Consider the following 21,788-nt stretch of genomic DNA (forward strand, 5'->3'; position numbering starts at 1 on the left):
GCCCGAGGCTCAAGACAGATGGGCATACTGTGTGCTTGTTCCAGGAAGGAGAGGTCGGCCTGGAACGGGAGGCCAAAGCACAGTGACAGAGTTTTCTTCCAGTCTTCAAAAGGAATCCATTTGCTTTCGACACTGAAAGGGCCCAGAGCCAGGCTCCGGTCAACAATCAGTGGTGTTTGTACATAACCTGCGAGCAACGCAGGAGGGGCGAGTTTATGAAGAGCGGACGGTTGCACGCTGTGGTCACGCTCAGGGCATCTCTCTCTGCTGACGGACAGAGCCCTCTCCTCCCTGGTACTGAATGACCCATCCACAGTTGGCAAGTCCTCGCTTCTCCCAGCAGCACTGGGGATCTGACAACCTGGGGGCGCCGTGAGCGCCTCTGGGAGCCTCCCCCAGCTCACGTCTCCTCATCAGGTTCACATCGGGTTTGCAGGGGAAGCAGGACGTGTCACAAGTATTATTTTAAATTTGAATTCTAGGGATCTTATGTCTGCATAGTACCATTCATGTGGATCTTGTTGGGAGAGAAGACTGCTTGTCTCGCCCACAGAGCTGGTCTGTTCAGGGTGGAGTGAGGGGCAACCTTAGGAAGAGAGCCTCCTTTTCTTATTTGACTGAACTCTCCAAAGAACGTGCAGTATTTCTTTGTGTTTGTTTTGAAACACCAATTTGAGATGCAAGAAGCTTCTAACATGGACTGAAAAAAGGGATCATTCCTTTGAAGAATTTCGTGGGCCTATGGTTCAAAATAACTTTGCTAAGGGTCTAATGGAACCTTCCATGAAAAGAAAGAGAAAAAGCAATCTGGCTTAAGTTTTGTATCTTCCCCTGCAGTTTGCATAACCCATATAAAATAAAATCTATATGTTACAAAATAGGATTTCTTTTTAATATATATATTTTCCTTTTGTAAAATTATATGTATTTAAATACATTTGAAGTGTTGCTCTAGGTAAATTAGAAATTTTTTCTCTAATACTATGAAAAAGGCAAGAGTATTTTATTGTCAACATACATTTTATATTTACTTTATCCCTTTCACTCTGCCCCAGGAAGCCTTGTTATGCTTCTGGGGGCGGTTTGGCACAATTCAATCCCACTACTCTGCAGTGAAAATAAAGTTTGATTTGCATGCTATATTAAAAGTAAGGGAAGTAATTCTCACACTTGCCAGCTTCTCCTTACGGGTTAGAACACAGCCTTTTGTCACCAGATTGGTAGGGAGGTATTCTAAACTTAAGAAACGACTTTTAAAAGGAGCAATGTTTTCTGGATTTTTCAACTGTACTCTACTTTGACACCACAATATAGAAATAGATTCACTTTGGAACAAACTACAAATACATTGATGCGGTTTGTGACGACTCCGTTGTCTACCTAGGGAATCTGAAGAGCTTGGTGAGCCAGCCTGTTATAAGTCTTGCCCGAGGCGTTCTATCTCTTCGATGAGGAAGTCGATGTCTTGATGAGTGGCCGCGGGGTTTGAGATGACCATGCGGAAGAAGTTGACCTTGTCTCCCAGCGGCTGGTAGCTGACCATCGTGGTCCCGTACTCCATCATTCTGGCTTTGATCACCGGGGCCACCTGCGGGAGACCGAAGCAACACCATGATGTGTCCCCTGTGCTCTCTGCTTACTCAAAGAACCCGAGGCCACCGGTGCTTTTAGTTTTCAAGTAAATGGTCAGAACCATGTGCACGGTTTTCTCTCAAAGGGATTGCATGGGGATCAGAGGACTGGAACGAGCTCCCAAATGTGATGAAGAATAACAGACAAGGGCTGTGCTGTGGTATAGTAGGTTAAGCCTCTGCCTGTGACATATAGGCACCGGTTTGCCTCCAGGCTGCTCCACTTCCAATCCAACTCTCTGCTATGGCCTGGGAAAGCAGCAGAAGATGGCCCAGTGCTTGGGCCCCTGCACCCATGTGGGAGACCCAGAAGGAACTCCTGGCTCCTGGCTTTGGATCGGCTTGTCTCCAGTCATTGCAGCCATTTGGGAAGTGAACCAGCGGATGGAAGACCTTTCTGTCTTTCCCTCTCTCTCTCTCTCTGCAGTTCTACCTCTCAAATAAATAAATCTTAAAAAAAAAAAAAAAAGAGGAAAACAGAATCTAGGCCATCAGACGCTCATCACCTTGCCCTTGACTTTCTAGGGAGTGTTTTTAGACAGTGAGAAGAATCTGCCATTGGTCCCAAGGCTAAATGGTTGGCCACACCACATCTGGGATAGTTGTTTTGGAAATGAAGCCCATTCGGAGGATTGTTGCCCAGAGCCGAAGCCTCGACGTGAAAGGGTACATGAAGCTATGCTCACTTCCGGCAACTTTCTTGAGACCCTGAACTCTCCAGTTTCTTCTCACTGACTGCGCATTGCCTCACTTTATGAGCTATTTTGAAAGAGATTTGTAAATAACGATGAAGAATCGGCTGGGGGCAACAAGCTGGCTTGTCCACAGGATGAAAGCCCCAGGCTTTAACCTGCAGGAGCGCCTCGCAGACTCCACTAGGTTTGCATCGGCCTGTTGGCGACAGCCTCAGTAGTTCTCTGTTGCATGTGCGGTTAGGTTTAAACACTTTAGCTGAGCACACAGGCCTTTGTCACCCAGACCTGAGGACTCTGCTTCCACTCCTCGCCACACTGACCCTTCCGCTCCGACGAGCTTAGAGGTGCCTGGGAGGCAGCGCACGCATCCCCCGCCCTTCCCACTTGTCATCGCCTTCCTCGGCCACACCTGCGCTCTCTGCTTCAGTTCCCTCTTCTTTTCCAGCTCACATCTTACACACACTCAGAACCCCACACCTGCTCTGCAGCCACTCCTGGCTTCTCCAGGCCGACAGCATCTTCCTTCTTGCAAGCTGTAAGTATGTGGCCCTTACTCGGAGAGTCTGACCATAGGGTATGTCTATTGTCCTCTTATCAGAAAATACATTCATTCTCTCTCTCTCTCTCTCTCTCTCTCTCTCTCCCCCTCCTCCTCCCCCTCTCCCTCTCCCTCTCTCTCCCTCTCCCTCCCCCCCCACCTTAATCTCAAGCTCCTGGGGAGCAGGTGCAATATTCTCTCTACATGTATTGACCAGCACGGTGCTGGATAGATGTTGAGGGCTTTCTGAGTTCTTTTTAAAAAATCTTTATTTATTAATTTTCATTTATTTGAAAGGCAGAGAGAGATAGAGGGACAAACACAGATATAGACACATACACGTGCACACAGAGACAGAGATCTCCTATCCACTGGCTCACTCTCCAAATGCCCACACCATCCAGGGTTGGGCCAGGCTGAAGCCCGGAGCTGGGAACTCAATCCGGGTCTTCCATGTGGGTGGCAGGGACCCAAGTACTTGAGCCATCGCCGCTGCCTCGCAGGGTGCACAGCAGCAGGAAGCTGGAACTGGGAACAGAGCCAGGACCTGAACCCGGACACGGTGATATGGGATGCAGGTGTCCCGAGTGGCACCTTAACCGCTTGCCAAACGTCTTCCCCTTGAATTCTTATTGACTACAGAGTAGTATAATAATAGCTATCTAGGAAGAGACAAAGATTTCATTGACATCTAACCGCACACAACATCAGCCCACATGTATGTAATAGCTTTAAGTTTCTGTGGCAAATACATAAGCAGAGTGGGAGATGTTAGGGAATTGTTAGGCTCACTTGAGAGACACGTGGTAAGGAAGTCAGTTCACGGCGGGGAGACACCTGCCACCACAGCTGGATTCATCTCCAGGAGGACACTTAGACTCAAGTGCTGATACTAACAGGGGACCTTTGGCTTTTAACTCTTTTCTTTTAAGAAGGATGTACATTCCTTTTATTCCAGTACTTTCATATAATAAAGTTAATAAAAACAATAAAATACATTTAAAAAGCCAGCGGACACTGCCAACCCATATCTTACTTTTAACGCTTTTTTTAAAAAAAAATTATTTATTTATTTGAAAGTCAGAATTACAGAGAGAGAGGGAGAGACAGACAGACACACACACAGAGAAAGAGATCGTCCACCTGCTGGTTCATTCCCCAAATGGCCACAACAGCCAGGTCTGGGCCAGGCTGAAACCAGCAGCCGGGGGATTCATCAGGGTCTCTCACATAGGTGCAGGGGCCCAAGCATTGGGCCATCTGCTGCTGCTTTCCCAGGTGCATTAGCAGGGAGCTGGATAGGAAGTGGAGCAGCCAGGACTAGAATTGGTGCCCAATGGGATGCTGGCACTGCAGGAGGTTGCTTACCGTGCTGCGCCACGGCACCCGCCCTGATTTTAACTCGTTTAAATAGTCCTTGCCTTACACTGAGGCTTTCATCTGAAACATCCTCAATGTCCCAAATATTCAAGGTTCCCTCAGGCCAATCATAAAGGCAGAGTCAACAGACTCCACCCTCACTTCATTTCACACTCATGTAAAACCAAATACAGGGGCGGTCCCAGCACGGAGGTTCTCTGATTCTCCATCAGCCAGTTCTTAGCATTCTCCCTGCCCCTTCCTAGTTCTATAGGGGAGCAAGGTCTAAAGCAACGTCTCTGTTGGGCTGACTCTTCTTTCACCCAAAGGAATCAGGATGTAAGCAGAGTGCTGAGCTCACCCCAGGCAATAAATACAAAAAAATAGTTGAAATATTGCAAGGCTGAGATTAAGGTGGCCAAGTAGATGTATTAGAATATTCAAGCCTAACAACATGAAAAGTATTACTTGTGTTTCAAGACGTGGCAGGCAAATCAATGTTTTCCTGGGACGAGAGATCCCAAAACAGAAAGGGAACACTGACTCCCTAGGGCTGCAGGATTTAAGGAAAAGTCACGTAACTGTTCTTGAGTTCTGTTTGTACAATAAAACGCGCTTGCTCTTCGGATCTCAGGAAACAATGACAATACTTTGGTTTAATTTCGTTTTCACTACAATTCAAACAAAAACACAGAAGAATGACACTCATCTAGGGGACCTCATCTCCAACTTTTCAGATGAACGCCAATCAAAGGTCAAAAGATTACTGTTCCCAGCCACATCTCAAACAGAGGTGGGCACAAAGTGAGACTGAATTCCCTCTGTTCCCGAAGCAAACCGGGGTGGCTGAGCTCACAGCTGTCTAAATCCGAATGCCTTTTGGTGGCATCCGGAGGATGCTGAACTCTGATCGCTGGAACAGGGAACTCTGACTTGAATCCATAGTCACTAATTGCAAGTGAAGAAGGAAAATAAGAGTTTGACAATTCTGATGAATATAGAGTTTTCACTTATTGCTTGAATTTTTTTAAAATAGATGCTTGGTTTTGCTGACTAAAGAAAGTCAGCTGCGGAAGGGAGAAACTACATATGTAGTTGAAGAAGTCGCTTACAGCCTAATTGATAATTGGTGTTGCCTTAAGAGTTTCAGAATATGAATTTGTCCCTTCTGATATTCATTTCTAGTCCTTTAGAAAAAAAACAAAACAAAACAGGAGATTCTCATAATTTGAATCCACATCTATTTCCTCTAAAGAGGGCTAATTATATATATTATATATATATATATATATTATATATATTTTCAACAGAGAAGACGAGGAAGAGGAAGAAAAGAAGGAGAAAGAGAGATCGATCTTCCACCTACTGGTTCACTCCCCAGATGGCCGCAATGGCCAGGACAAACCCAGGAGCCAGGAGCTTCTTCCAGGTCTCCCACGTGGGTGCAGGGGCCCAAGCACTTAGGCCATCTTCCATTGCTTTCCCTGGCGCATTATTAGCAGGGAGCTGGAAGGGAAGAGAGAAGCCAGGACTCAAACCGGCACTCATATGGGATGCTGGCACTGCCTGCGGAGGCTTAGCTCTCTGTGCCACAGCACCAGCCCAAAGGCTCATATTTTAAAGCATTATGAAATCACCTTGCAAGATCTCATGGAAATATAGGTTTCATTATGTGTTGGGAAACTTCTGTTTTTAAATCGTGGAAGCCAGAGAGAGAATTTCTAATCATGAAGAAGTAGAATTACCATAAATAAGACATTCTGAAATGTTACCATCTCACCAATTAAATTCCCCATGACACTTAGTAACACACTGTTACAGTCACCTGCGCTGTGAGGTCACAGCACATCCTCACCAATTTTCTATTAAGTGCATCCTCGACCTTTTGAATGTCCATGGATCAGTGCCCAGCTGTAAACGCTGATACAAGAGTTGCAGAAAATGACCAAGAATAAGGAAAATGAAAAGAAGAAGATGATGATGAGTTAGAAATGCAAGAAGTGATCCGTGGGTCAGCCCTTAGCTTCCGGTTTGATCAACATCTGCATGGGGTCTACTTGCTGCCCCTCGCCTGTGGCTATGGGGTTGGTTTGCGGTCATAGCCCCACCACGCCCCCTGCATTCTTCCTCTATTCTGCTTCAGTGACAATGTGCCACCTGCACGCCCACCCATGTGCCACCTGCACGCCCACAGTCTTGCTGGGTAACAGGAAATGCCTCAACCAGGTGCTCGTCTTCACCTCCCTGTGGAGATGTGACTGCTTGTCTTAGTAATTACCATGCCTCCACGCCGGTGTGCTCTGGGACAAGGTGTCCGGTCCTCTACTTGTTTTCCTAAATGTTGTTTCCCTTCCTTATTCTGGGAGGCACAGGAGGTGCTTGCTATACACTGAGTGTCTGTGCTCCCACCACCCGGATCCTTATGCTGAAATCCTAACTCCCAATGTGATGTCAGCAGGAACTGGGGCCATTGGCAGGTGCAGCCTCATGAATGGGATTGGTGCCTCACAGAAGTGATGCTAGAGAGCGCCCATGCCCTCCCTCTGCCACACGAGGATACAGGAGAAGCAGGCTGTGTGTAAGCCAGGAAGCAGGCCCTCAGCAGACAATGGAGCACGATCCCACCTTGCTCTCGGATTTCCCAGCCTCCAGAATGGTAAGAAACAAATTTCTCGTTGCTTACAAATCAGTAGTAGCTTGACTTTGCAGCCCAAACAGGCCAAGAAACTACTTTAGCTTAACAAATCGTGTGCTAAAGCCAGGCAGGAGGTGCAAAGAGCTACTGTTGGCCTTGTCTTGTCTGGAATTCAACTTTGTTCTCCTGTTTTTCACACGCTACACAGAAATGTGACTCCACATTTCCCCCCAATCTGGAGTAAGCATCCCGGTGGAGATGCTCTGGATCTGTTCTGTCCAATACCATAGGCACTTGTGTTCAGGTGAGGCTCCAACTGTAGCAGGGTGACTAAAGAACTGAATTGTTGGTTGAATTTAATTTTAATTATTGAAATTTAAATGTAAATAGCCTCAGATGGTTACTGCTACTGTATAGGCTGTGCAGATTATTTATTTCACCCCAGAACTTTTGAGAGAGAGAGAGAGAGAGAGAGAGAGAGAGAGAGAGAGAGAATGAATGAGAATCTTACTGGTTCCTGGACATTATACTTCAAGGCCTTCATACTTCCTAAATATTATTGACAAAGATGGATGAAAGTTTACCTTGATAGTTTATGTGGTTCTCTTTTCATTTTGAAGTCTTAATTGCTGAATTCTATGACCGTAATGAAAATGGAGTCATAGCAGAAAAAGAAATCAGTAGAATTCATTTTTCAGTTCCCAGAGACTTTCAGATTTGGAAATGTAACAACTCTTTACTACGATTCCAGTTGTTGGACCCAGGAAATAATCTCCTTCACAGATTATGTGATGTGCTAAAACCTAAGAGGCATTTGAAGAGTAGCATTTAAGTGGGGGAACCTGAGCGTTGAATGGTACATGATGAAAAACCTTTTTGTTCTATATTTCCATCTTGCTGCAGCCCTCAGCCTAGTGATAACGAATCAAACCAACAATGAAATCAGTGTTCTCCCTGAATTCCCTGTCTGGTCAGAGAATTCCTTACAAAGGGGAAAAGCAATTGAAAACATATAGTTTCTGCCTAACTCATTAAATGAAGTCAGTAAGGTAACTGACACCACAGAGAAGCCACACCATAAACATTCTAGGAAGAAATATGAACTTTGTCCTTTCCAATCACAGCATAACTCCACCCACCTTGAATTGCTTTATCTATAACCTTATCCAATGTGATCCCTACTCCTTCCCTCACACCTCTTGGGCTGGATTTCCTGGAATGGACCAACTTCACTATAACTTTGAACCTAACCACCACCTCTCCCATCTCGGACACTTGCACCCTGGATCCCATTTCTAGAACCTTCCTTCCATGTGTTCTTCTAGGTCAGTGGTTCTCAACTTGAGCTGCACAATGGATCAACCTGGACAACTTTCAGAACCATTCCCAGGTCACTCAAGAACAAGCTAGTGTTTTCATAAACCTTCTTGATGATTCTAAGGTCTAGCCAACATTATGAACCATTATGGTAATTGGGAGACTTGGTTTAAAGACCTCGCTCGACTGTGTGTAAGTTTCCTTCCGATGAAGAGTTTGATCCTGGGTTGCTTTGGACCAGACGTTCACGTTGATAAGCTTTTCAGAAAGTCCTGTTTTTCATTTTACGGAAGCAAATGATGTGTTCTGAGGTTAGGGAAGTAGCCCAAGCTCCTCCACGGAGGGCAAGAAGCCCAACCAATGCCAGGAAGTGACTTGAGAGAGCTTCCTCTTTTACAGTAAATGAAAAACAGAACCCAACCAACCGAGCAAGCCGCTCTCTGCGATTCAAACACACAGCATCATCTCCAGTTTCCCACTCCTACATCACCCTGGGAGGTGAGCCCTGCGTTTCTCTCCCCTTGGTGTGCCTCATAAGACGTATTTATAGTTCTTGGGAACAAGAGAGGATAACCGGGCCTTACTGACACAACAGAACTTACACCTTGGGCCCTCAAGCTGTGGAGTCAGACTTTCTGGGTGGTTTGGAGGAAGTTTGATTTTTTTCCCACTGTGTCTTTAGTTTCCTATCAACAAAGTAGGACAACAGCAGTGCTTTCCCTCATCAGGTTGCTGTGAGATGTTAAGTGGCCCAAGGCCTAATAAAAGTTGAGTCTGGGGGAGGGGCAGGCATAGTGATTAAGGGGTGGGTTTAGGGATTAAAGGTATAGTTTGGCATGGAGATTAAGATGCCTGATTTCCATATTAGAATGCCTAGGTTCAAGTTATAGCTCCATTCCTGATCCCAACTTCCTACTAATGCACACCTTGGGAGGCAGCAGGTGATGGCTCCAGTTGGGTCCCTGCCACCCACAAGGGAGACTTGGATGGAGTTCCCCGCTCCTGGCCATCTCTGGTTACTATACACATTGAGTAGAGAACCAGCTAATGACAGACTTCTCTCTGTGTATCTCCCTGCCTTTCAAATAAACAAAAATTTTAATAAAAATTGGGCTTGGGACACAATATACACCCTGAACAGTGGCTATTACCAGTTCTTCCTGCCCTGTTACTTTCTGGGGGTCACCACAGCCCTACAGACCCCACAGAATAGCCTTGCCCTTGGCACCTCCTGGAGGTCAGCAGTAGCTTGGCTTTCTAACCATTCTTGGCACCTGAAGTCTCTGTGGAGCTCATAACTGAGCACTCGTTTTGCTTGGAAGATCAGTCAATGTCAGAGACAATCGTTGATGCTTTGTGAATGTAAAGACAGATTGTCACTCGATTGCTTATTTGAAACCATCACAAACTCCCTCTCTGGAAACAAGAGATAGAGTCGCTGAACATCTGAATATACCAGCGTTGCACACCGTGTCTGCAGGAGCCCAGGAAGGGAGTGGCCCGTGTACCATGATCAGATTTCTCCTACATACCTGTGCACTTGGGATCAGGACCACGTGCACCCTAAGGCCCAATACGCACACAGGCCAGAGGGGCTCCGGCCCTTACCTTCGAGAGGCGGCTCATTCTCTCTTCGTTGTCATCCAGAACACGCAGACTTGGAGGAACGTACCAGAAGCAGACATTTGTGTGCTGGGGCTACAGAGAGGAAAATGAGTTTTATTTCCATCCCACATGGGCCATTTTGAAAAATCCAAGGACATTTCAGAGCTAGTCATTTGACAGGTTCAGAACATGCTTCCTACTTTTTAAATCAGGAACTGCCTTTGGAGTGCTTCACTACCCCAACATTCTGGAGAGTTCTTATTTTTGAGTTTGAGCTTTATCCCAGCTCAAAGAGCTGCACCATCATCTGCTGTTTCTCCTTGGGGATGGTCCCACTTACCTAGGTAGCACATTGTTTCCATCCAAAAATATCAGTGCTAAGAGTTGCAATTGACTTCCTTGCTGGAGATGATAGAAATCCGAATCCTTACCTTCCCATCAAACACCATCTCGTAGCCTTCTCGGTTTTTTATGATGTTGTATAAGTACTCTGCCAGCTCCAAACACTTATCAATATGTGCTTCGAACCCAGCAGTGCCCTGGGGAAGAGAAGAACAGAGCTCACCGGGCAGGCCGAGTGAGGGCAGGTTCCCAGGCGCTGGGACAGGGACAGCCCCTCTGCAGGCTGACTGTGTCTTGCCACATCTGTCTCGGCATTGCTCTGACGCTTGTGCTGCACAAGGAGCTTCTGGGTGCTTCTCCGGCACCTGTTTTCCCCCAAACGCTCTCCCCACAGGTGTGTTTAGGCCCCTCCTTCACTGCTATCCACAGCATACTCCTGTTCTTTCTGAGCCTCCAATCCCCAGGCGACTATTTTGATTACTCCAGGGGAGGATTTGCCTCTGCTGTTCCTAGCAGTGATCACGGGAGTCGTTGATAGTGGGAGGGCTCTTCTCCTCCCACAGGTTGGAAGCATCACCAGGGACCCCCACGATGCCTGCTCTGCCCCGGCCCATCTTGGGGACTTTCAATTGCTATGCCCCACCTTTGTTCACTCAGGTGCCCCCAAGATAGGACAAACAGGGTAGGGGCTCGATGACTACTAGTTGACCATGGAGGAATGAATGGCACACACACATGCACACGCACACACACACATGCACACACACACAGCCTGTCATTCTGCCAAGTTTCTAGAGGTCTCTTCTGGTTATGGAAAAATGACCTCCGGCCCTCTAACAGGTGGATATTATCCCAGACAGCTTGTATTTCCAGCTCTGGAAGCCCTGGATCTGGACCTATGAAAATGAGAACTATGGGAAGCTCAGAAAGACATCTATTACTCAACAAGGGAGCACATCCAATGGGCCGACCAGCAATGCACGCAATATGGAAACCAGAGGGGACAACGGTAATGGAGAGAAGGTGGGTGGTGCTCCTGTCCACACTGGGTCTCAGCATCTCAGCTGGAAGGGTGGCCTAGCGTCGCCTGGTGGCTTGTCACGTCTGATGCAAGTTTAAGAGCAAACTGCCCTGAGGAAGTCTGGAGGGCTCAGAAAGTATGTTCTCTGGAGCTCGCTGCCCCAGCACGTTGGCTCAGAGGCTGACTGCTGCGGATGGTCCCGAGGAAGGGCGCGGGTAGACGCTGAATGTGGGGGCCGGCCCCTGTGCCTAGAGCTCCATGAGCATGTGGGTGCCAAGCACGTAGGACTGGTTAGCATTGAGCTGGCAGCTTGCATCCACTTGGGATGGACCTGTGGCTCACACACCTGGGTCACACTTACCCTAAAGACCTATGCACAGAGGCCGGCACCGTGGCTCAACAGGCTAATCCTCCGCCTTGCGGCGCCGGCACACCGGGTTCTAGTCCCGGTTGGGGCGCCGGATTCTATCCCGGTTGCCCCTCTTCCAGGCCAGCTCTCTGCTATGGCCCGGGAGGGCAGTGGAGGATGGCCCAAGTGCTTGGGTCCTGCACCTGCATGGGAGACCAGGAGAAGCACCTGGCTCCTGGCTTCAGATCAGCGCGATGCGCCGGCCGCAGCGGCCATTGGAGGGTGAACCAACGGCAAAAAGGAAGACCTTTCTCTCTGTCTCTCTCTCTCTCACTATCCACTCTGCCTGTCAAAAACAAACAAACAAACAAACAAAAAAACCTATGCACAGGTCATGAGAAGCCGCTTCTGAAATAACTCCCGGCTCCCTTGCTGTTAACCTGATGGCCACTGCTTCCAGCTTTGTTCAAGCCTTTTACTCCCCGTCAGAAATCCGGCCCCCTAATCACTCTCTGTCAGTCTAGACTCCAGTAGTCTCGATTATGCACCAGGGCTCTTGCTTCATGCTCTTCTGGGACACGCTTCTCCCAGAACCGCGGCCTGAAATCCTGCTTTTCTATCGTGCTGTTCAAGCTCCACTGCAAAGGTCACCTTGTGACCAGACATGATGGGTTTGCCAGTTCTAATCCCGGCTGCTCCACTTGCTGTCTGCTGTGGCCTGGGAAAGCAGTAGAAGATGGCCCAAGTCCTTGGGCCCCTGCACCCACGTGAGAGACCCAGAAGAAGCTCCTGGCTCCTGGCTTTGGATGAGCCCAGCTCCAGCCATTGTGGCCATCTGGGGAATGAACCAGTGGGTGGAAGACCTCTCTCTGTCTCTACTTCTCTCTGTAACTCTATCTTTCAAATAAATAAAATAAATCTTTAAAAAAAAGAAAAAAATAACAGATGCATCCACTTATTAACATCTACTTATTAAAATCGATATCTACTCAATATCTACTAATTAAATCTACTTAAAGATTAATATCTACTTATTTAAATGGGTGGAAACATCTATTAATATCCCAATACAAATATGTACCTATTATTCACTAATATTCAAATCTACTTAACATTAATATCTATTAAAATCATTACTATAGGGAGAAAGTGAACAATTCAGTAACTCACAAAGGATGCTTGATGTCAGTTTCCCTGTAATCATTTTTCCTTTTGTCCCCTTAGGTATTTGCCAATTCCTTGTTATCCACGTTTTAAAAATATATTTATTTGAGAGACACAGAGAGAGAGAGAGAGAGCTCCCACCTGCTGGTTCACTTCCAAAATGCTTGCAATACCTGAGGTTGGGCCAGGCTAGAGCTGGGAGCTGGGAATTCAGTCTATATCTCCTATATTAGCTCAGGTACCCAACTACTGAGCTAACTCCTGCTGCCTCTCAGAGTCTGAATTAGTAGAAAGTTGGAGTCAGGAGCCAGAGCAGAGATTCGAACCCATGCAGGCGCTCTGACGTGGGATGCAGGTGTCTTACTGCTAGGCTAAATGCTCACTCCCTGTTATCCACATTTTAAAAACACTACAAAGAAAGCTGCCCGTTTTCATAATCCCACACAGAGAGGTTTACTGTGAAATCTCAGTAGCTACATAGTAAGCCGTGCCTGCAGGCCTAAGATAAGTGGATTAATTAGGAAGTTTTTCTTTCTTTCTTTTTGTCTGCCACCAAGTTTTAACCACTGAGGAAACCTTTCAACTTGGAAAATAACTGTCCAGTCTTAGGCTCCTCTAACAGAATTCGGACGAATGAAAGACATATCCAGTAAGAGACAAAGGCAGGCACCCTGCTTTTGCCAGCAACAGGCTTATACATCCCGCTACCATTGAGAACGCCTCTTAGTATTCCACATCAGGAGCTCATTTTTTTGCAGAAATGTAATCAAGTTATCTTGGACTTAACACGATGGCCATCACCAGTGAATTTAGCTCCATCAGTGAGTAACAGATGAGTTTGAAGAATAGTCATGTATGCTGGGTTAGCATTTTCCATGCTTTCTCTTGCTAAGAAGGAAATGTGGGTGAACTTGAACATGGCATCACCAGAGTTGACCAGGTCAACGCCTGCTCCTCCTCCTCCTCCTTGTTATTCCTCCCCAAAGTTTCCTCATTCCTGTGGGCAAACGAAAAGGGCCATCACAGCGGAGCCACCACAGCCAACTCCTCCATGGTCCCCACAAGGAGAGGATGAGACGATGTGCCCTCCTTGGTGGAGGAGAATCACCTCACCTGTGCTCTTGATGGAGGAGAATCACCTACCTCTGCGGTAGATTGAGCCAACCACTCTAATGACTGCTATCACTGCAGCTTACAAACAAGTGCAGCTTTAGATTGAAAGCCAAATCAGAGCTTTTATCATTTAGACATCTTGATGCTGGAAATTTTGCATCAGGAATTAAAAGAACATGTTGGGGGGGGAGAGCAAACATTTGGTTTAATGGTTAAGATATGGGTTAAGACACCTCAGTTCCACGTCCGAGCACCTGGGTTCAAGTCCTGGCTCTGTTTCCAATTCCAGCTCCCTGCTAATGCACACCCTGGAAGGCAGTGGTTGATGACTCAAGTACTTGGGTCCCTGGCTACCCATGTGGGAAACCTGGATTGAGTTCCTGGCTCCCAGATTCTACCTACCCAGCCCTGGCCACTGTGCACATTTGGGAAGTGGAGCAGCAGATGGAAACACTCTCTCTTTCTCTCTCTCTCTTAGTCTCATTAAGTAAATGTTAAAATACATGTGTTTGGTTTTTTTTATCTTTTTCTTTTTTTTTTTTTTTTTTTTTGACAGGCAGATTTAGACAGTGAGAGAGAGAGGGACAGAGAGAAAGGTCTTCCTTCCGTTGGTTCACTCCCCAAATGGCTGCCACGGCTGGTGCTGAGCCGATCCGAAGCCAGATGCTTCTCCTGGTCTCCCATGCGGGTGCAGGGCCCAAGCACCTGGGCCATCCTCCACTGCCTTCCCGGGCCACAGCAGAGAGCTGGACTGGAAGAGGAGCACCCGGGACAGAATCTGGTGCCCATATGGGATGCCAGCACCGCAGGCGGAGGATTAACCAAGTGAGCCATGGCGCCGGCCCCAAAATACATGTGTTTCTAGGTAACGCGGCTGCTATGATTATTTTCCCTCTGTTTTCTTCTCGCCCAGTGCCTGGATCTCAGCTCTTCGGTAACAGATCTCTCTGCCTTCATCCCAGGTTTCACCTGTTTCTCCAATTCCCACCTGGTGTCCTCCCAGTCGTTTCTCTAAGAACCAGCGGGTTATACCACAGAGGCGGGGCTTCAGATGGAAAAGGAGCAGCAGAAACAGAGGAGGCGTTAAAGAAGTGTCTTAGTGTGCATAGCTAAAGAGCACCATCTCAATAAAACACAGAAACAAAGGAAAAAGGCAAAAGAATGATGCTTGAAGTAAGAGAGAGCTTGTTCACTCTTAGAAGGTCAAGCTTTCTTCGCTGACTACTTGATTTTTTTTTTTTTTAAATTTTTGACAGGCACAGTGGACAGTGAGAGAGAGAGACAGAGAGAAAGGTCTTCCTTTGCCGTTGGTTCACCTTCCAATGGCCGCCGCGGCCGGCGCGCTGCGGCCAGCACACCGCGCTGATCCAATGGCAGGAGCCAGGTGCTTCTCCTGGTCTCCCATGGGGTGCAGGGCCCAAGGACTTGGGCCATCCTCCACTGCACTCCCGGGCCACAGCAGAGAGCTGGCCTGGAAGAGGGGCAACCGGGACAGAATCTGGTGCCCCGACCGGGACTAGAACCCGGTGTGCCGGCGCCACTAGGCGGAGGATTAGCCTATTGAGCCACGGCGCCGGCTTGATATTTATTTTTTAATTTGAGAGATGGTTGTGGGGGAGAGAGCGAGAGAGCCCATCCACTGGTTCACTCCCCAAATGCTGAGAGCCAGGACCTCATGCGGGTCTCCCCTGTAGGTGGCAGGATTGCAACTGCTTGATCCCCTGCTGCCTCCCAGGGTATGCTTTGGCAGGAAGCTGGTAACAGGAGTGGAGCTTGGACTTGAACCGAGGCACTCCAAGAAGGGATGTGAGTGCCCCAACTGGCGGCTTCACTGCCAGGTCAAATGCCTGCCCCAACTACCTGATATTTACATCTACTATTTTATAATCCCAACAATGAAATAAAGCTTGCCCATTTCAAAGCAGAATATACTAATAATTTATATATTCATTTTTATTTTTATTTTTTCAAATGCAAGTGTCATTCCCGATAGCACAGGTCTCATGACTGATGTAGACCAGGTCATATGTCCTCATCAAGTTCTCAGCTTTCATCTTCAAAACAGCAGGGATGGGGCTGGTACTGTGGCATAATGGGTAAAGCCGCCGCCTGCAGCGCCAGCATCCCATATGGGCGCCAGTTCGAGTCCCGGCTGCTCCACTTCCCATCCAGCTCTCTGCTATGGCCTGGGAAAGCAGTGGAAGATGGCCCAAGTCCTTGAGCCCCTGCACTCTTGTGGGAGACCCAGAGGAAGCTCCTGGCTCCTGGCTTCAGATTGGTGCAGCTCTGGCCGTTGCAGCCAATTGGAGAGTGAAACAGCAGATGGAAGACCTCTCTCTCTCTGCCTCTCCTCTCTCTGTGTAACTCTGACTCTCAAGTAAATAAATAAATCTTAAAAAATAAAAAACAGCAAGGGTGTCCCTGCCCAGCTCAAGGGACAGGAATCTACTGCATACCCTTGCCTCACTACAACTGGCTGACTGATGCTTAGCACCACTTGGAGAAAATTCAGCTAGGGCAGACACTTTGAGGGGACTTTAAAAAGTTCATAAAAAGTGGAATAAGGGGCTGGTGTTGTGGCACAGCAGGTTGCTCTACTTCTGATCCAGCTCCCAGCTAATGTGCCTGGCAGGCAGCTGAGGATGGCCCAAGCCTCCAATGGAGGTCCAGGCTCCTTGCTTCAGCCTGGCCCGGCTCTGGCCGTCGTGGCCATTAGGGGAGTGAACCAGTGGATGGAAGGTCTCTCTCTCTCCTTCTTTCCCTTTCTCTGTATCTTTGCCTTTCAAATAAATAAATGAATCCAGCAGCCAGGTGCCTATATGGGATTCTGGTACTGCAGGTAGCAGCTCAACTTGCTGAACTACAATGCCAGTGAAATATATAAATCTTTGAAATAAGTGAAATAAAAGTTAATGTGATGCAAATTTCTTAAAAATTCATGCATAGTTTTTTGCATAATACACATTTTGCATGAGTGTTTTGAAGAGCCCTTGTACTATAGAGTCTTGAGGGAAGGGCATGAAGTTCAGCACCCCCTGGACACCACCTATGGGTTAAGCAAGACTTTCTGTTCCAACTGCCTCTTGTTCCTGGAATGGATTTAAGAAAGATTCCCAAAACGACTTGGAGATTACATTGCTTGACTCCCAAGCCCCCTCCTGTTCCTGTTACCCACTCTCCTCCCATCTGAACTGCTTAAGGCAGCTCAGTTTACCTGGGCCACCTCTACGGACAACAGTAGCTAGATCTGTTGCTGTGGACAAGGCTCCAGCCTCTTCACATAAACCCAAGGAGAGAACCTTTTCCTGGCCCCATCCTGCCGGCCTCCCTCCTGGGGACCGATCTGTCTGCTTGTTCCTGTAGGACTCAGCCTGTTGCCTCATTTGGGATCCTCTGACAAAGCTCAGAGCATTTGTGTGTGGCTCCTCTCAAACCTCCAGGACCCAAGAACACATCAGCGTCCCTTTATTTCTCTCTTTCTCCTTCACCCCAGGCAGGTGTCCCTGGAATATTTTTACCGTTAGGTTTCTGCAGCTTGGACAGCTCACCCTGGTCATTGCCTCTCGTAGGAAACACAGGAAACCAGGTGGGAACACTTTCAAGTTAGGAATCTGGTCAAAGTTGAAAATGCCATCTTTCACCTTTCCAATCAGCCCCCATTTGAACCCAAATCTATGACCTTGGAAGGCAACAAGTAGGTCCAGCCAGTACTGTAGATGGTTAGTTTTGGAGTTGACCTTCCAGGAGAGCAGGGGTCTGCTACAGTTACATTCTGGGGTAAATTAGAGAACCTGCATAAAAGGAGTTGACCCGTACTTCTGGAGTTTTAAAATAAAAGACTTTATCACTAGAGGTCACTCTTTCAAATGTCCAAGATAACTACCATGGTGAGCTTTTGACTTTTCCTTTTCTGTCCTCTGAACACAGGTTTTCAGACTGCATTAAGCTACCAGGTGACCAATCATTGGGTACAACAAGAGTTAGGGGATTAATAAAACCCAGTAGCAGAGCAAGGCATTGGGCCTGGAGGTTAAGAAGCCAATGTATCCTGTAAGAGTGCCTGGGTTTGACATACGGCTCTGGCTCCTGACTCCAACTTCTTGCTAATGTGGAGGCCAGGACTTGCGTCCTCAAGTACTCAGGTCCCTGTCACCCTGTGGGAGGCCCAGATGGAGTTTCTGGCTCCTGGCCTTGGGCCTTGCCTAGCCCTGGCTGTTGCAGGCATTTGGGGAGTGACCCAGTGGATAGACGCTCTCTCTTTCTCTCTCTGTCAGCCAGTCTGTCCATCTCTCTCTGTCTTTCTGCCTCTCAAGTAAATAAAGCAAAAAAAAATTTAAATTTCATTAACTAAAACTTAATTTGGGTAAATAGCTTTCACTTTGGGGATCAGTTTTTTAACACCACCAGATCAAGTTTCTGTTTTTAGTTGCCGTGGATCGCACGTTCTGGGATCACCTTTGCCCTCCACATGAGCCACAGTTTGAAAACATCCACGTGGCGCCCGCACTGCAAGGCCTTGTCCCCCGTGTCGTAGGACAGGTCGTAGTGTTTGTCCTGCTGAAAGAGGTAGGAAGCGTGCATCTGGTTGCAACTCTGCATCAAACCCTAAAAAAGAGAAAAAAGAAATTTCAGGAAAATCCACTGACTACCCAATCGATTCACATTGTGGTGGGAATTATTAACAGAAGGAATGAAAAAAAAAAAGACGTTTGTTTCTTAGAAAAAGAATACACGAAGGCTCAAAAATACAACAAAGGATGAGGCTAATATCTGGACAGGACAGCCCAGACTGCGATAGGTCAAGCCCACAAGACAAATGCCAGAGGGCTGAGTGTTTTCAGAGGTTAATAATGACATACTTAAGGCTTTTAGTCCTTCTTTTCAGAGAAGGCATTTGCATTAAAATAAAAATTCATTCTTTGGGAGAACTTTCTGATGGTTGGGTTTACTGGGATCCACGTATTTTCAAAACTCGTTTGTTGTGCACTATTTTCAGTAAACTATTGTTCTACTGCTTCCTACCCCTATCTAGTTCAAGCATTTTCTGGAAGTTTGAGTTCTCTTCAAACATCATAGCTTTTTTTTTTTTTTTTTTTTTTTTTTTAGCAGAGTGGATAGTGAGAGAGAGAGAGACAGAGAGAAAGGTCTTCCTTTTTGCCGTTGGTCGCGGCCGGCGCATCCTGCTGATCCGAAGGCAGGAGCCAGGTGCTTCTCCTGGTCTCCCATGCGGGTGCAGGGCCCAAGGACTTGGGCCATCCTCCACTGCCTTCCCGGGCCACAGCAGAGAGCTGGCCTGGAAGAGGGGCAACCGGGATAGAATCCGGCGCCCCGACCGGGACTAGAACCCGGTGTGCCAGCACCGCAAGGCAGAGGATTAGCCTGTTAAGCCACGGCGCCGGCCAAACATCATAGCTTTTAAGACAGTTCATTGCTCTCATTTTCATGTGTTGAAGTGTAAGAAACAGACACTGCAGTTCTGAGATGAATTTAAATAACCAATATTTCAAATGTCACCTTCTTCTCTCCAGAGTGTCAGTTCTGCATTTTTGTACCCGGTTGCCTACGACAGCTGCTGTGGAGTTTCACTGTCAGCAACCATTATTTTGTCCTAGTCCAGAACCCCACTATGGAAATGGGTGACAAGGTGATGGAGCTGTCCACAAAGAACAGTGAATGATTCATGCTTTCTGACTCCAACAGCCATGCCAGTCTCCTCCCTAGAAGCCTTGCCACGTTTCAGTTTGTCACAAGCCACCGAGAGCCTTTGGCTTTTTTGTTATCTGTTACGTAAGTGTGAGTTTACAGAAGCTTTGGCATTTAGCTTTTGTTTCTCTTGTGACTCGTGACAAGGGGAGACTGGCATGTGATCACGTAGCTGAAGTTCGAAGCGAGAGCACTTTTTACAAATTATCCGAACTAAAATGCGATACGCTGCAACTAGAACACTAACTCGGTTTGCAAAGACAGGTGGCGGACAATGGAACTGGGTTTCATCTTGTAGGTGAGACTTCATATTCATTAGAATCCATTAAGTTATTTTCAAGAATAAGAGAAGTTAAATATAATACATGTGTATTAGAGCAGTAGAAACATACTGAATGTGAAAAAGAAAATTCACTTGAAGCCCAATAAGATGTGACAATTACGACACAACAAGGCCTCCTGTTCTGCTCCATGGTTATGGAAGCTTTGTAGGCTCACAAACAGATGCCATGAACGCTGAGGGCCAGCACCTCAGGAAGTGTGGAGTGATGGACGGATCAGACCGACTGCGACTGGGACAGGAGAAGCAACTCACAGCACTTGAACTCTGAAGAGGTGGACAGCTCTATCACGTTGCTGTCAAACAGCCAAAAGCAATGGAGCTCTTCATACACACAGCCTCAGTGAGATACTATCCTGTTTCTGAGCCACTGAAGAGCTATAGATTTGGGGCAGCAGTGGTTAATACCCTACACGGAACGCCCACAGCCCATATCAGAGTGCCTGGGTTTGGGGCCCAGCTCCACTTCCAGTCCCAGCTCCCTGCTAATGCACACCATGGGGGAGACCCAGATGGAGTTCCAGGCTTCTGCTTCAGCCTGCCCCAGCCCTGGTTATTGTGGGCATTTGGTGAGTGATCCAGCAGATGGAAGATCTCTCTCTCTCTCTCTCTCTCTCTCACTCTCTCTCTCTCTCTGCCTTTCAAATAAAGAAACAAAATAAAAACTGTAAACAAGGAAAGTAAGCCTATCATTCAAAACAAACAAAAAAAACCTTACAGGCCATCATGTGCCAAGTTATCTTAAAACATTTGTTGTTGCTGTGCAAAAAGAGATTTCCTTGCTTAAATAGATTCAGGAAGCTCCATTTTCATAAATTGTTTCTCTTTGGGTATTGTAATTCATACCGCACATTAAAGGCTCTAATAAGCCCCGCAACAATGAAATGATTTTTCATCTCTAATCCAATGTGACTCAACCTTTTTAAACTTGAGAACTCTCTTATCACAGAATATTTATCACCATCTTAGAAATGCTGTAAGACCTGGGACTCCACTTAACAAAGTGCTGTCCAGGCATCATAAACTGCATTAGGAAGGGAGGGTAGAGCTCATTTACCTAGCCCTCCCCGGTAAGGGAATCTTTCCTCTATGGTTACCAGCAAGTGGTTGTCCAGTCTCTGTTCTACCACTTCTTCCAGGGAGTAAAATATTCTTACTGTGGAACAGCTTCATGTTTTTAGAAAAGTATTCCTTTTATTGACCTCAAATTTAAGTCCTCAAATTGGACCTAAAAATCCACCACGTGTTCAGACTTGGCCACCAAATCTGTGCACCCAGTGTTACTGACCAACACTTGGTGCCTCGGGAAAGACATGGATCTCTCGGCCTTCCCCTACTCCTTCCTCCCCTGGTTAGACTCAGTTCTTTCAACCCTCCCTCTTACTTGTTTACCAGCTGCTCCCCCACTGTTCCAGCGCCAGCTTGATGGGGTGCCGATTTGCCATCAGGCAAAGCACAGCTCTGCAGGTGTGGTGCAGACAGAGGAGAGTGGGAGACGCCCTTTCTCGGGCTGGGCTCCACTTCTGTGTTCCAGTCATGCTTTCAGAGTGGCAATTTGCATACATATATGTGCAAATATTTATGAGAAAGTATATATTTATATATGGCAGATAGAGAAAGAGAGAGAAATTGTATCTATAGCACAATTTGACCCAATAATCCCACTTTGAGGAATCTGTTTTAAGAAAATAATCAAGAATGTAATCAAAGATAAACATTTAAGGATTTCATCAAGCTACTATGTAAAATATTGGCTAGCGTGTAAATCCCAAGGGTATATGGCTCATTAAATTACATGATACAATATTATGAGGTCGTTAAAAACCATGGTTTGGAACATTATATTCACAACATAATGTTAAGTTGTAAAAAAAGAACAAACATAAATATGACATAAATGATAGTAATTATTTATATACTTTAAATATATATCCCACAAAAACTGTGGGGGAAGATGTTATAAAACAGTGTCACAT

At 46.8% G+C, this 21,788-nt stretch overlaps 1 protein-coding gene across 1 annotated transcript in view; it reads right to left on the reverse strand.

Moving 5' to 3' along the window:
• Window positions 1-1,414: 1,414 nt before the first annotated feature.
• GAD2 (glutamate decarboxylase 2) overlaps window positions 1,415-21,788 on the reverse strand; it is an 88,273-nt gene continuing 67,899 nt past the window's right edge. The window contains exons 13-16 of the mRNA XM_062211467.1: window positions 18,225-18,374; window positions 10,212-10,319; window positions 9,784-9,873; window positions 1,415-1,588 (exon numbers count right to left, since the gene is read on the reverse strand). Coding sequence (XP_062067451.1) covers window positions 1,415-1,588; window positions 9,784-9,873; window positions 10,212-10,319; window positions 18,225-18,374 — 522 coding nt within the window. The remainder of the gene's footprint in view (window positions 1,589-9,783; window positions 9,874-10,211; window positions 10,320-18,224; window positions 18,375-21,788) is intronic.

Source organism: Lepus europaeus, chromosome 14, assembly GCF_033115175.1.
Source record: "Lepus europaeus isolate LE1 chromosome 14, mLepTim1.pri, whole genome shotgun sequence".
NCBI lineage: Eukaryota > Metazoa > Chordata > Mammalia > Lagomorpha > Leporidae > Lepus > Lepus europaeus.